At 33.0% G+C, this 16,460-nt stretch overlaps 1 protein-coding gene across 1 annotated transcript in view; it reads right to left on the bottom strand.

Moving 5' to 3' along the window:
* Window positions 1-16,460, bottom strand: part of LOC142349033 (dynein axonemal intermediate chain 3-like) — an 87,080-nt gene that overhangs the window by 4,906 nt on the left and 65,714 nt on the right. Inside the window, exons 16-18 of the mRNA XM_075400444.1 lie at window positions 15,436-15,514; window positions 10,031-10,157; window positions 3,305-3,393 (exon numbers count right to left, since the gene is read on the bottom strand). Coding sequence (XP_075256559.1) covers window positions 3,305-3,393; window positions 10,031-10,157; window positions 15,436-15,514 — 295 coding nt within the window. The remainder of the gene's footprint in view (window positions 1-3,304; window positions 3,394-10,030; window positions 10,158-15,435; window positions 15,515-16,460) is intronic.

The raw sequence follows: 16,460 nt of genomic DNA, 5'->3' as shown, positions 1-16,460 counted from the left end.
GCAAGCGTTTAAACTTCAATTATAGATAAATGGGATAGATAAACAAGTTGTTTTTTATTGTTGCTTTGTCGGAATTGTCTTTGCATGAGGGATCATATAGTTTTCCCGGTGGCTCATAGCAGAAAGGTTTTAAAAGACTTTTTCAATTTTTTGAGAATATTTTGAAAGCAATAGTTAAGCTGGTATCAATTTTCATAGACAAATTTTTTGCAAGTTGGTTTTTTTTCTGCCGTAAAGCGAAAAAGAACAACTGAAGAAATGATATTCACGCCGAATAAACGTAAAATTTCATGAAGCCAGGAAGAGAAAAAAGAAGGCGGGATTTTGTTTTCTTTTTTTTCTTCAAAGATGCAAAGAAAGAGAAATTTCAATTCAGAAGAAGTTCTGAATTAAAAATTGTGAGAATTTTAGCGAATAATTTGCCGTAAACAAAACATAGCCGACAGATTGCCACAAAACAACCGCAATAGAAGCTTGATAGACCACGAAACTTTCTGGCTGAGAATCGGACGGTCAATTTAAGGGAAAAAGTCCTAAATGAAGGTTTTCCAAAATTGATATTCAAAATCAAAAACTTAGGACTAATACTCAAGAATTAGGGAAGGTAAGTTTGGAACTAATTAGATGCACACTATTGATCTTTAACTAGTAAATGTTCATGAAGATTAAGGTCCATAAGTGAGTTCAGAAGTCTTTTGTTAGTGAGGTAAGTCACGCAAATGACCTAAAAGCAGAAATGACACAAACACCGATACAAAAGCAGAAATATCACCGATACAAATTTTAACTGCAAAGAAGCAGAAGTCACTTTAGACATTTAAAAAGACAATTCAAAGAAGTCAGGTCTTAAGAATCATCGTTGAAAACGACTAATTCAAAAAAATAGCCGGAAAATATTTCGGAAATATTTCGAAGTGGAAAAGAGACCATCTCCACTGACCTAATGCATATTCCACCTAAATTTACTAAGCATTTTGAAACAACAGGAAAAATATGAGAAAAGTATCTGACAAAAACTGATACACAAGCTGATAAAAATTACCTTTATGACAACTCCGGAAAAACTATTGTTAAAAGAACTTGTTATACATATAGTTCGCAACGAAATGCTAACAATTGACAAACAACCCAATAATAAAAATGATTCATAAAAAAACTGGAAGGGGAGAGGAGACGACGGACAAAAACGTTTACAAAAATTGTATAAAACATTCTTGAAACGCTAAAGGCAAGTTCCAGGCCAAGATGTTGAGAAAATGTTAATTACATTCTCTCGTAAATCAATCACCCAGCCAAAAATTGACTGAGAATTAATAAACAACAATTAAAATATAGGAGCAAAAAACAGAATAATTAGAACAAACTGATTTTGCCCTGTTCATTGCAAACAAATTTTTACAACCTCTTCTGCCAGATCCGTCACTCATCCAAAACAAGGGAGAGAAAAAAACAATTGACTGTTTGAATTTCCCAAGAACAAAAAAAACGAAATGAAATACAAATAAAAATAAAAGTTATTTAACCTTGAGAAAAATGCCATGACTAGATTTGAACTGTCAGTTCATAGTAGCAACACCTAAAAGATAGTTTTCACCTTAAAATTGACTGAGAAAATTATAGCAGGAAGCGTTAGGTTAGAAGAAAATCAAAACCCATAAAAACGTAGAAAAAATGGCAAAATTTTCTCGCATTTAGCCAAATTTCTTAAAAATTGAAAATTAACAAATAACCACCAAAACTGCTACGATTACTAACTTTAATCAAACAATACCGCAAAGGTTATAGAAAAATTCAAGAAGAATAGAAAAATTGCTAGAAAGTCTGAAAATGGTGAAAAATAGATGAAGACTGAATCTAAATGTGTAATATTTGCTTCAGATGGTCAAAAGTGCGTCCAAACATACTAATACTAGATTAAATCAATTTTGATAAAAATCTTTGATTGAAAATTTGGCATTGAAGTAAAAACACTGTTTTGAAAAAGCCGCACGTGATCAAAAAACTTTGTTCTCTTAGCAAAATTGTTTTTGCACAATTACTTTTCTCGCTTCTAATATATACAAGGGTTTTCAATGATACAGTCAAAAAATTATTCTCTTCCTTATTTGATTATTTCAGCAGTTTGATCTAAACTCAATTTTTGCATGCGGCATTGACTTTTACATTCTGTTTTAAAATCACTTCAAAAATCTTTTTTCTAAATTTAAGTACATATATTTATTTAGGAATCATGCCTCAACACGTTTCAAATTTATGCTTTTGTTGAAATAAAAAATTGAGGATAATTACAGAGATTCACTTAACTAGAATACTTTAATAGAATACTAAAAAAAATTGTCATAGTCTTATAATATTAAAATTAAACATTAAAATATTAAAAGGATCAAATTTCCCTTGAATTTCCAAGATTAGACGTCAAAAACAAAAAATTTATAATAATTTATTAATGACACGAAATTAATCTACTGGCTACGCACAGAAGAATCATTTTTTCTAAGTAAAACAACTAAAAAAAATAATAAAAAAAGTTGGACAAAAATTCAAAAACGGATTAGTATGTGTACGATTTGTTAAAACAAAAAGAAGTCACGTTCACAAGAGTTCTTCAATGCACAAATTGTCAATCGAACGTTGCCATATAGATTGATTTTTCAGAAAAAAAGCCCGCTCGAAGATCCAAACAGGAAGAACTATTTGAAAAAAAAATCCAAAAATCAACTTGATATCAAATTGAGAAATATGAGCCCATGCCCATTTTACAATTGAAAAATAATATTAGGCTCTTGAAAACTATGTAGTATCAATTTCATAAAGTTATATTTTAAAGCAGCATCGATTAAATTAAATTCTACAAAAAAATTACAAGTACTAAAATTGACCCAAATTGACGAAAAACCGGCTAAAAACGGTTATCTATATGCACCGTTCTCTCAAGAACATTTTTCAAAGTCAAAAAGTCATTCACTGAATGCAGCGCATGATCAAAAACCTTTTCTAGCTGAGCGAAAATCTGTTCACCTTGACAGCTTTTGTCACCTTTGCTTTTAGGTCAGAATGCCGCGTGAACAAAATTACTTCCTGTAAAAAATACCGAGAGAAATCCAATACCCCTCTTCGTGTCGTAATAAAAAAACCACGATGTCCCCAATAATAGCCGCTATTTCTTCGCGGCTTGCGGCTTTTAATAAAATATTGGTGGTTGCAAGTAGATTTTCCGGACAATTCGTATAAAAAATGTCTCTCAAAAGCAACATTAAGAATAGATTAATGCAGAAAGGGTAAATTTATGCAGCTTTGGGCTAACCTGGTTTCCCTTTTCTCTTCTACATACAAATGGTGTCTCTCCTCCCTTTCAAGATACTCTTGCATCACTCTTTCCTCCAAATCCGCCTGGTTCCACCCACGCCAATTCCACCTTCCACTATTTTTGTTTTTGTGCAACTACTATCCGTAAAAGGAGCGAAAAATTGATTTATAGAAGGGCAAAAGAAATGAGGTTCAGTTCAATTCAGAAACTGAACCCACCGCTAAAGCGAGCTTAAAAACTTGACATACTTACCGCATTTGGTTCTTCAATAAACTGTTGTTGTTGTTGTTCTTCTTCATTGTCGAAAACTATGATACTGCGAATCAAGAAAACCGCCAACGCAGAAAATGCCAAAATTTCAAATGACAAACAAAATTTGAATTAAATAGAATAACAGTAACAACAACTCGACATTGGTTAAAAAAAACTTCACTTGCAAATATTAAACTAAATTTTTGAGCTAGATTTTGAAAATCACAAAATTGGCCAATGGAGAAAAATTCAACAAATTTCTGTTCGGTGTTAACACAAACAACCCAAGAAATTCAATACATTTTTTTTTCAATTTATGCGTTAACGATAGTTCTTTACGGTCATCGGAATTGACCGCATTTAAAGTAGCTGAATTGTTGCTTGCCTTAATGCTCTCATCTAACAAAAGACGTTCAAAGCTGTAAAACGTTGGTGGAAATTTCAATCTCCAAATTCCTAAGGCATTTCACTGGAAAAATTTACAGGCAAACTGTGATAAAGCGAAACATAGGCCGTTAAAATGAGTATGAAAAACAGTACTGCCAAAAAACTCCGACACATCTCCTATTATATAATCGGGCTAATATCGAAATCAGCACGCCATGTACCCACCAAGTAGTGATTCGCAATAAATTAAATTATCAGGAGCATTGTGCAAAATGGCTCAGGAAGTAAAACGCTTTAAGCTCAACGATACTGCCCGGGTCGAGACCAAATGTTTAACTTGAAAGAACTTGCAAGTTCCTTGCAAAAGATGGTTAACTTGTAAGATTTTGCAAATTTCATGCAAAAGATCGTTAACTTGTGAGAACTTGCAAGTCAAATGGTTAAATTGTAAAAACTTGTAAGTCGAATGATTAACATGTAAGAACTTGCAAGACGAAAGGCTAACTTGTAAGTTTCTTGCATGTTCGTTCCGGTCGAGCACAACTCTTATTGGTTAATTCCATTTAACATTCAGTCATTTACCGTAGCGCGTGGGAGTTGCTCTCTATGGATAACATAATACAATTGGACCTAAGTAAACAAAACGGTTACATTTTCAATTTTCTCAGTTCAAGAGAGATCATTTTGCAATTCCATCAAAAAATAATAAATCTCAATTAGCGTCTTCGCGATTGCTTTCTTAAAAATGTTCCCCAAATTTTGATTGAAAATTCAATTCCATATGTCAGCATTTTCTCAAAATAATTTAGAGGACCTTCATTTATATCCTTTTTTATAATTTCAATTCACGCTTTTCCAGATTCTATATTTTCCAAATATCCGTTAAAATGCATATCCTGCAACGTTTTTTACACTTTAGTGTGTGTGCGCATGTGTGTGCATGTGTGTGTGTGTGTGTGCGTGTGTGTGCGTGGTTTGTGTGTGTGTGTGGTGTGTGTGCGAATGACTAACTTGTAAGTAACTTGCATGTCGAATGGTTAACTTGTTAGAGCCTTGTAAGTCGTATGGCTAACATGTAAGAACTTGTAAGTCGAATGGTTAACTTGTACGAACTTGCAAGTTTTTGGAAGAAAAACTTGCAAGGCGATGCATCGTCTTGTAAGAACTTGCAAAAAACTTGCAAATTCTTACAAGTTAACCATTCGGCCTCGACCCGGGTGCATTTACAACAAGAATGAAAAAATCTTCATACATTGTTTTGTATTAAACCAATTACTATACACTCTCCTTAAACACCATTGACAAAAACTTTATTTCATCCTTTCAAATTTCAATTATATTAAGCACTGAAATTTTTTTGAACGGACAGAAATTATGAAAAATCTTTTGATCCAAAACCTGTTAGTCAAACTTAACCAAAAACAATCGCAGAACTATAGAAATAAGAAGAGACATAAAAACGAAGCGCCCGTTTTAAATAACATCAAAAGCTCAAACTCGTTGAAATTTGTGGCCATTGGCCTTCAAGCATAAAAACACCAGCCAAAAGCATCCCCGTAAAAAATTGGCGAAAATAATGTTCATCGACATTGCATTCATATACAAAATAAAACTAAAAACTGGTAGATTAAAGCCTTGTGAAACGAAAAAAAGATTCTTGAAAAAGTCTCAAAAAGTGCTCTGCCGCCTCCTTGGAAGGGCATTTGAGATGGAATTGAATCATTTGAAAGCCTTGGGAATTGACGCAGCAAAAAAAATTAATTGTCTCTTTCTGAAGTGTCAAAAAGAGTACTAGTTTGGTGCGCAGTTTCAATCAGATGATTGCACAACTAACCTTTACTCTGGTTTTAAATCTAAAGATATTAGTTATATAACTTCTGCCAGCTAGCAACCAATCTAATGAACATAATGCACTCTGACTCAAAGAACAAAGGCCTGATTTGTTTATCCCGCTACTTTTGGATTTGCTATTTTGAGGTTGACCGTATTCACTGTTTTATAAAAAATCTGTTTGATGAACACTAAACTCCAATTAACTGAAAAGAAGTTCAAAGTGGCTATCGATCATTGTGAAGAGCTTAAAACGAAAAACGTGGCCAAAAGGAATACCCAATTTAGAAAAAAATGAGAGCTCTTGAAAACATTTTGAGCGGCTGATGGTGGGTAACAAGTTTTGTACTCTGTTTTCTTTTCTAAAGATAAATTGAAAGCAGTAGCCGTGGTCATCTGATTACTCATATATTCTGCAGCTAAGTTTTCTATATATATATATATATATATATATATATATATATTTATATTTGTATATATTTATATATATATATATATATATATATATATATATACATATATATATATATATATATATATATATATATATATATATATATATACACCAGTCAGTTTAATACAAGTTTCGTTAATTATTCAGCTTATTAAGTCTGGAGAGAACAATAATTGATCGGAGCGACATATTTCACATTTAGTTGCAGAATTAAAGCATAAAAATTATTTCCGGAGGCAAAAAAACTGGTCAATTATGCACCTCTTTTTGCCCATAAACAAAAGTGATATTCTGGGTTCAAGTTTTTTGAAACAAACTATAAAAACTGACGCCCCTCATGAATTAAAGTTTTATGATTTCCGAGCTTGGTTTGCCCATTTTTCATTCAATAAGATTTTGCCTCCTCGCGCAAGATTTTTTAAGTGCGGTCGAAAAATGTATCAATGGTTGTACCAAAAACGCATAACGCATGCGACGACGATTTAGGCAAAAAAGCAAAGTAAGCAATTGAGTGTTAGGACTTTAAAACATGATCCGATGGTCGTAAAAAAAAAGAGAACGACAACTGACTGGAAAAATATATAAGCACAGGTCCCAAACTGAAATCCAACAATAAACTAAAAACCCGTCTTTAACAGTTTCACCCTAACGTCAGCATTTGACAGTGACCAAAACATATCAGGCCAAAACAAATAGGAAAAGACACACCAAAATTTTGGAGTTCGGAAAAACTTCGTTCTTTTTCTCGAAATTAACTGATGCTAAAGTTACCCAAACCGAACATATCTTTTCGAGCAGTCTCAAACTATTTATCACCCGGAGAAATAATTATATAGAAGAGATAAGAGAAACGAGGGGGTAAAAATAAGGAAAAGCTGGAAAAATTGACCTTTAGCGAAAATAAAAAAGTTTTTTAAATTGAGGTTTTTTAAAGTTAAAAAACAAGAACCTCATATTGAAACACGTAACGGCATTTCAAAAATTGGTAAGTGCTTTCTAGCATGGGCAATAGAATAATAGCAAACCGGAAAAATTGTTTCTTAATTTCAGGGAAAAGCAAAGTGAATAAGTATCAAAATAAGTATCAAAAAACAGGATTAAAAGATGATTAAAATTAAAGGCTGTCTTTGTCCTCGATTTCAACAAAAAATTGAAAAATGAAGAAGGCACACATGTTTTGTTGAAAACCAAATAAGGACTATAATATGCGAAAATTGATGTTCACAAAACAAAAGCCGACAAATACAGGCAAAAATCAAAAATCACTAAAAGTTCAAGAATTTATAGAGTGTTAAAGATATAAAAACAATAAAGAAATGGAAAGAAATAATTTTAAAGTTTATCTTAGATTTGTCTAGTCCTTAGCATTCGAACACTTGTAGAAACAAAAAGTTATCTTTCCGCATTGAAAGAATGTTAGGTTTTGAAATTTCGGATCTTTTCCTTTTGTACCCCCAGCTTAGTTAGTGCATATTTTTTGCTCCCCCAGACGCACGTGCCATTTGTTCACAGAATGATTTTCTATGTAATGGCGCGTGCTCTGTAACAGGGGGCGCATAACGTACTGGGGGCGCAAATGGAAAAGAATCGAAATTTCTCACTCTTGCTTCGCCTTTTTTGTTGTTTTACCGAAGCCACTGTTTTAATCTGATTTGCCGATAACATTCAAAGTCGAAAGAAAATTTTTGAAAAATGGTTTTCCCAAAGTCAAAATTTTTTTTATTGTAAAGACCACAGTTGGACTAATGCCAGAATCTGTATTGGGTCACCCGGTAGTTGACAACATGAAATTGTCGCTAACATTAACAGAAATAGGTAAAAAAATACCCAGAATTATCGAAATTAAAGCTAAAAGTGAACAAACTTAAGTAAAATCCCAAATGTTCACAATAAATTTAAAGAATGATTACTTCTCGAGATAGACCCATTTTCAAAAAAGTCATTAATTTACAGTTCTATGCTCGATATACTTTCTAATTATACTAATGTCTTTCTACCAAACATATCCATCTGCTAAAAGTTACTAAACAAAAAATCTAGTTAAGCATGGTTCCTCCAACTAGTAAGTGGGGTCGGAGCACAGACAGAGACAAAACAAAAACCAGTTGCTCTTTGTTTGCTAAGCTTGAGTCATTTAACACCATTTGCCTTTAGAAGGCAGGCAGAGCAGATAAAAAATAGGAGCAATTAATCAGAAAGTTTAAACTCAACTGCTATTATTATACGAAATGAAGTTTCGTTCACCGGACGCCAAATAAGAAGTATCTCGAGATTTGGATAAAAAACTAATTTCAAAGACACTCAAGGATTTACGAAACCAATACCATTTTTTTGGCTACGATATGATCTCAATCTGTTCGCTTTTTTGGATACCAATTGTGGGCCTTTCATTGAAATCAACCAAACTCTTCTAGTAACGAAAATGAAAAGCCGTTTCATATTGTAGAGAAGGTTAATTTCTTCAAACTGATCTGCTATGGAGCTGAATTTTTGTTAAAACTAAACCCAAAAACATTCAATTGCTTATTAATGAATGTTTTTTAATATGTCAAGATTAATTGTAAGTTTGACATGCGTTTATTATCTTAGGTTTGTTAAAGAGATCGGTTAGCCAAAGCCATGATTCCCGGTCGAGAAATTTTCCGAAAATTATGTAAGAAATGCGCTGAAATGCGCTGATTTTTCAAAAATTTCAGCGCAAAAACTTTACATAATAATGAGCTGAAATTTGCTGAAATGCGCTGAACCTTTGTAAGAATTGCACTGAAAAATATTGTTTGCAGGAAAGCGTATCAAACATTCGCTAGTTTTCTAAACCTGCCAATCCGACCAAAATTTTGTTGTTTTATTCGGTTTTCTAGAAAACAGATACTTAGGAAGAGTTTACTATGTACTCTTATTTCTGATCTTGAGTAATCATTTATATTTTAACTTGGTTCAAAGTTTTTGTTAAAAACGTTGTAAAAGTTGCGGTGAAAACTTTTGACGATTTTCATAAATTAATAATGCTTAACGACAGTCTTCCATTAGTCGACCCACTAATTTTTTGTCGACCCACTCAAATAAACATAACCGACTAAACGTCGATAGAATTGCTCTCGAACGACTAGTGGGAGCTCTAATCAATTGCAGCCTGCTTCAGTCGGGGGGAGCCTAAATGGGACTAAAAAGTTCAATAGTGGGCTTCAAATAACCACATTAGAGGTTAACATATACGACTATTAAGATTTAAGTAAAAAATGACACCAGTTTCGGCGCACTTTTCATTTGACATTTAGTATTAAATTGCCGCCAATTGAGTTCAGATGCTTGAAATTGTGATTGAGAGAATTTTAGATCACGCGAAACGCAAAAAGTCAGGGGCGTAAAAGTCACTCGAAAAGTCAAAATTGTCAAGCAAAACTTTTGCATAAAAAAAAGACACACGTTTACAACAATTGCTATGAACTTCGTTCAAGAGCAATTAAAAATGCTCCACCTATAGTCTCTTCTCTTTTCATAAACCGACCCAGGGTTCTTTTGATAGCTAATAAGATCGACCCAAAATCTTCTCATGGGTCCTTTTTCCTCAAATATTTTAGTCGACACATGGTAAAATTCTAACTTTATCGGTCAACGCATGGAAAACTCCGACAAATGTTGTCAAAAAATGGTCGACTCCGATCAGTAAAGTTGCCACAAAGCCTTTTCATAGCCAATATCAATCTTCATAATTCCACCTCTCAACTAGGCGTTCATTAATGTTTTAAATAAGTAAGAGGATAGATGGCTAGTGGGAAGCGGTAGTAATGTCTGGCCAGTCTGGAGTCGATTGCAGATTGCATCATGTAATCTGGCACTTGAAGTAGAATGACAGCCCCACTCGAATCACCACAACTTACGAATTGTTGTTTGTTTGAGAACTTCTTCACTGCCACACAACTCAACCTAAGTAATCCACTTACAATTTTTAGATATTCTTATAGAAATTTAAAAAAGAAATCATTGAAATTTTTCACTGCAATAATACTTGATAATATTATCTGATAAATTTTTCCTCAAAAGCAAAAACTAAGTTTTTTTGGCTGATACTTTCCATCTCTTAAATTTTTTTATTTTTTGATCAATTTCAGTTTAAAGCATGCCGCGCCTTTTTTGGCCTCTATCAAAAACGTAACCTGTTACGTAACCTCGATTAATCAAGACAGGGGCAAATGCTCAACAAGTGCATAGGACGAAAAAAGGCGGCAAAAAGAACTAGATTTAAAACGTTAACGAACACTTTAAAAAAAATTTTCTTACTGAATTTTGTCACATTTTTATGATAAAAACTACTGCCAGAAATTGTTCCAAAAACTCTACAGACTTTGGACTTTTGAATAGTAGTAAAATTGTGGATAATATTGAAAACTTTCAAATATCCATATAGTTCGACATGCTTTTAGCTGAACTTCAGCTAACAAAGATAGTTCGCACATTAAGTTCCGACCCCGCTCATCTATATTTTTCACTTTTTGTGGATAATATTGAAAACTTTCAAATATCCATATAGTTCGACATGCTTTTAGCTGAACTTCAGCTAACAAAGATAGTTCGCACATTAAGTTCCGACCCCGCTCATCTATATTTTTCACTTAGAGATCTGCCAACAAATGAGGAAGAGATAAAAAAATTGACATATCAACCCATCGTTCAACAAACTACTAAATGAATAAAATAATCTACTCTAGAGGGCCTATGAGACCTGTGGCTACCATAATATGACTACCAGAAAAGACGGCAATAAAAATCAAATAGTTACAAATTTTAATTACGACCAAAACTACTTGTCCATTTTTTGAAAACCACTAATAACCAAACCAAAATGGCATCAGATAAATTTTTTTAAAAAAAAGATTAACCGGTACTTTCTGGAACAAAATATGGGACTTTTCCTCAATGCGACTTGCAACAAGTCGACCAGAAATGAGCAAAAGCGGCAAATGTTTATTAAAACATTGCTCTTTTTTTAAAAAAGAATTAAAGTCCAACTGATTAGAAACATTACGCATAAAACGAAATCATTGAGAGAGTCTTTTAAACCTCAATAGAGAGCGACTGAGGCCTTTCATTATCCAGGATATGTCATAGGACGACAGAAAGAACGACAAATACAGGCAAAAACGAAAAATTTGCTTGAACAATTATGCACGAAAACGATGTCCTCCAATCAACTAAAAATTAAGCTGATCACTCAAAACATTAAAAATCTTAGTTTAAATTTTCTGCAGGTGACAAAATTTGTAAGTCAAATGACGCCCATTGTTGTGATACTGTGAAAAATCTACAAAAAAGGGGAAAATTTGCAAAAATTACGAAAATTGGTTTTATGAAAACTGGTTGTTCCAGGAAGAAAGACCATATGAAGAAAACAAAACCGCTATGAAGAGCAAAATGAATTTCAAAAGATAAATGATATGAATTGTATATATAGATGCTTAGCTACAAATTAACAGAAAAAATGTTGGCAGATCTCCAAAATCTATCTCCTTTTTATTAAAAACAAATATTTTCAAAATTCATATCCAACAAAAGCTTTCGACTAAAGGAGTAGACAGTTTGTCATGCAACTACTCGGAAAACAAATTGCGACAGTTAATAATGAGACTATATCATAAGACTATAAAACAACATTAAATACAAGCTGAACTAATAGTATTCACAAACACATTTAGGAGACCACAGTTTTGAAGCCGTTAAATTTATAAGATATTAACCGCGAGAATATAACATCTTCAATTGAGTCTCCTTTGATCATCATAACATCTTTTTTAAAACGACTAACTCAAAATGACAACAAAAAACCACAAAATCTAAAAAGTATCTAAACTTCACAAAATTCTTCTGATACAAATTGTCTAAGCCCTGAAGCCATCTTTTAAAAAGTTTAAAAAACAGAAAAATTATTGCTTGATTCGACAAAGAATTAAAAAGAGCTCCAAATAATGAGGCTATTTTACGAAAAAGATAAAACATTGTAAAAGAACGAAAAAAAACGCAAACCAGAACAAAGGGATAAGTTGAACAATACTATTACTCTTTTTTTAGAATATTAATTCGAAAGTCAAAACAACCATTAGCTATTTACCAATATCAGTTATCAAGTTCATTTGTTTATCTATATTTGGCCACTGAGACCTTTAATTACACAATATTTGGCATATTACAACAAAAATAAACAACAAATAAAGGGCAAAAATCAAAAAACTTTACCAATTTCTGCAACAGAACGTGTCGCAGCCCTTCAAACCATGAGTATTGAAAATAAAAATTAAGTTCAGTTTCATACAATGTGAAGCTTTTTTCAGTTAGATTGTTACATAATCTGACAATTTACAAAAGAAACAAAAACGGGCAAAAAAATGGGCAAATATGCACAAAAATCAGAAACTTTTGTATGAAAACTCATAGTACCAAGAGCAAGAAAACCTTCTGTTAAAACAATTGGCCACTAGTTTTTTATAGGGAGGAAATATTGACCTTCACTTACTGAGAAAAAGCAAAATCTTGACTAAAAAATATAAGAAATTGACAAGTTCAAAATAATCACAGAAATTTCCTTAAAACAAATACATTCAATAACATAAGAGACATTAGGTAACAACAGAATGAATAGAAAAGGTTCACTTGCACCTCTGGAGGAAGAAATTTAGATCTTTGAGTGGTTAAACTTAAAAATCAGACTGCCAAAAGAATAACAATTGAAGGCAAAAGACAAGAGTTCAGTTAAATTTTACTAAAACTCTTCCTCAAAGCCATAAAAACCCTTTGGTTCTCTGAAAACAAACTGCATCTGTTTTTGGCCCCAAATTTACGCAATTTGGAGCTGTCATTAACGGAGCCGTGTATAAAAATATTGTCAGTAATTAACATTAAAAAAACAAAAGCAAAATATTTTGAAAAGGGCAGCATCAAAACAAAAACCAAAACCGCGCCCAGAAAACCGACCAAGTGTTCCACGTGTTTGCGAATTTGACCAATTGTTGAGTGGAATTCTTCAAATATTGAAAAAAAGGTGCATTTTGTACAATTATCGAGTTAAATCTGCAAAGTTTTAATTCCAGAAGATTTTCAAACGGCGCCTACTTGCACCTAGTGCTCTTTTTGAGATTAGTGAGTCTGTGTTAAAGTTCTAAGTTGGGAAAACTTTAACAAAGTGGACCAAAAAAGCACATTTTGTGACATTTTTGATGAAAAATGTTTGAATTTTGAAAATTTTATCAAAAACTTTAGCCAAAAAACTTCAATCCAACAATTCAGCAACGCTCTTCTATCTCTATCGGTAACTACAACACTCTGCCGTTAAAAATGTATAATTTTTTTGAATTATATTAGCGAAATTGTGCCAAATTTTAGCCAAAATTACTGAAAAGTTGAACAAAAACACCACAGAGAGAGATGTTGAAGAGGAAGGCGCCAAATTTGCGAATGTCTATAAACCTCTCCTCATCTGTGTCGCTGCCTGGCCACTAGATGGCCAATCTGATATTTTTAAAAATTAGTTAAAAAACTAATTTTAAAAACGGCTTTTTGCTATCTGTTTTGAGGGCTCTTACGTCAGAAATGTGCAATCAGAGATAAATTGTGTATTTGTCCGAAAAAAGTGGAAAATTTATTTAAATAAACATTCTATAATAGTTTACAGTTAACTAAGATTTAGTAATTAAGAAGATTTGTTGTTGTTGAAAAAACTTAAGTCAACGACAACTTTCGGTTAAAATTTAAACGAACGTTTCAAAAAGGAACTTGTTTTGTCGAACATTTTTTAGAAAAGCGTTCTCCTGCCTACTCTTCTTTTTATCAGGACTTGTCCAAGTTTTTGGTATTGTTCCTTAAATCTTCGTCTGGTGCAACAACCAAACGTTTACTTTGTTTTATAATTGTTTAGCTTCAATGTAGGTTTTAATAGAGACCGGTTAACACTTGCGTTTCAAAGGTTTTAAATAGTTATTAACAATATGTGCAAAATTTTGATTTTGTCATTGCTTTGCTATTTTTAGGATACGACAGATTGTACGAAATAATATTATTCCAATTTTTGTTACGTTTCGAATTCCTTTGCGTAATTTTTTCTTGTTCCGTTTTATGTGTTCCCTTGACAACAAAAATGATTTTCAATTTGAGATCAAAAATAAATTTTCACTTCAAAAAACGAAATTTTTAAACAATTTTATTTTGTTTTCTGAAAAAACTGTTCCAGGGCATTTACATGGCTGCACCTCAAATTGTAATTGTTTCTCAATCTTTTTTGTTAATTTTGGTCCCTGATGATTATTGCATTTTAAATTTAAGTATCAATCATAGTACAATTAAAGAAGTCATTACTGCTCTCGAACGTCAGGAGAGGGGATTGCTTTGGTTTCAGCTAGCTTAAGGCATATAGAGGCTAGCCTCAGAGGGCGAAAAGAAAACGGGGGGAGGCGGAGGCTTTAGTCTTTGCCATTTGAGGCTTGCCTCTTTAAGTGTTCTTCAGTAGTTTTGACGAACCTTACACTTTGAGCTATATAAGGCTCCGATACGCTTTTCAGAGATTAAAGACTCTCGGGCTCTGCCAGTTTTCACCGCTTCTGTCCGCTAAATCGAGCTATGGAACATTCTTTAAAACGGTTAAGCAAAAATTTTGCACCAAAAAGACACACTCATTTACAATAATTGCTCAAATTTGTTTGATAGCAAAAGATTTGAAATGGTATTATGGAAATTTAAAACCTTTCCTTATAAGTTGAACAATTTTATTCAAAAATGAGACCTGCTACCCAAAATCAAATATGCTGATTTTTCGGTTCTTTCTACAGTAAGCAAAAATGTACGAGTGACCACATCATGCGCATGAATTAACAAAAATAAATCTTTATTGATGTTCAAGCATTCTGAAAGCAGAAAAATTTATCCAGAATACTTTTCCCCCTCAATTTTAAATTCTCTCTGACTTAAGAAAATTTAATATTTTGAACAAGAGCTGCTAAATTCATTTGAAAAAACTGCCAGCAATTAAATTAACTCAATATCGGTCTTGTATCTTTAATTTTAATGAAGAATTTTTAAAATCATCATTTATTTGAGGTCAATTTTAAAACCATTCCTTTTGAAATATTTTTTGTTCAACAAGAAGGCTCGCACGAGCCGGTTTGCTAAGGGTTATCGTAGGGAGAATTTTGCGGCTCTTGTAATTCGAAAATAGACATACTTGTAATCTGACACCTTTTGAGACACAATTGGGTCACGTGTCTTCTCAAGCAAGTCCCACACGTCCAAGTAACCATCACCTAATTGGGTTAAAAATTTGATGATTACTAATCGGTCGCCTGATTTTTAACCCCTATTTGTCTGACCCTTCAATATTTCACCCTGATTATTACACCCTTGTTCATCAAGAAAATTAGGGTCTTTCCCAACCCGGTTTAGGTCCAGACCCAAATTGAGCTATGATCAGACTTTCCAGACCGACGTTACCTCTGAGCAGACCTTCCAGAGCAAAATGATCTCTGATCAGACTTTCCAGACCAAAATGTCCTCTGATCAGACCGAACCCAGACCTTTGTCCAGAGTATAGTGCGCTCATGATCAGACCCAAATTCAGACCATTGTCCAGAATATAAACAGACTATGATCAGACTTTCCAGACCAAAGTGATCGCTTTTCAGACCGAACCCAGACGTTTGTCCAGACTATATTGCGCTGATGGTCGGACTCAAATTCAGACCATTGTCCAGACTATAAAAAGACTATGATCAGACCTTCCGGGCCAAATCTGGAAAAATGAATCTTTTCTCTGTTTTCTTTGCATTGTTATCGATTTGCGCAACGCAACCAAACAAATTGTTTGCGATTAAATTTTAAATTCCAGACAAACTTTAATTCCTTTATTCTAACAACAAAAACAGTTGTTGCAAATTTAGAAGTAAGCTAAGTAACCCCAATCTGCATTTTTTGTTTGTTGATAAAAAATTTAGAGAACTTTTATACAGTCCTCTCTTTAATTTCAAACATACCCGGCAGATTGCCGGAAAATAGCCGCGTTGATTCCAATAAGCATGATTGGGATTGAACGAATAGAATATAGTGAAAAAAAAAGATTTTTGTGAAAAAATATTTTTTAAGTCCGATTTATTTTGATGGCATTTCGTAAATGAACATACTTCTGTTTCTTAGAGAGAGGCTACAGGGCTACTATCAACACCAATAAGCATTAGAGGTGGTAACTAAGACTTA

This window comes from Convolutriloba macropyga, chromosome 11, assembly GCF_964194025.1.
Source record: "Convolutriloba macropyga chromosome 11, txConMacr16.3, whole genome shotgun sequence".
Taxonomy (NCBI): Eukaryota; Metazoa; Xenacoelomorpha; order Acoela; family Convolutidae; genus Convolutriloba; species Convolutriloba macropyga.
This window is presented reverse-complemented; position numbering and strand designations above follow the sequence as displayed.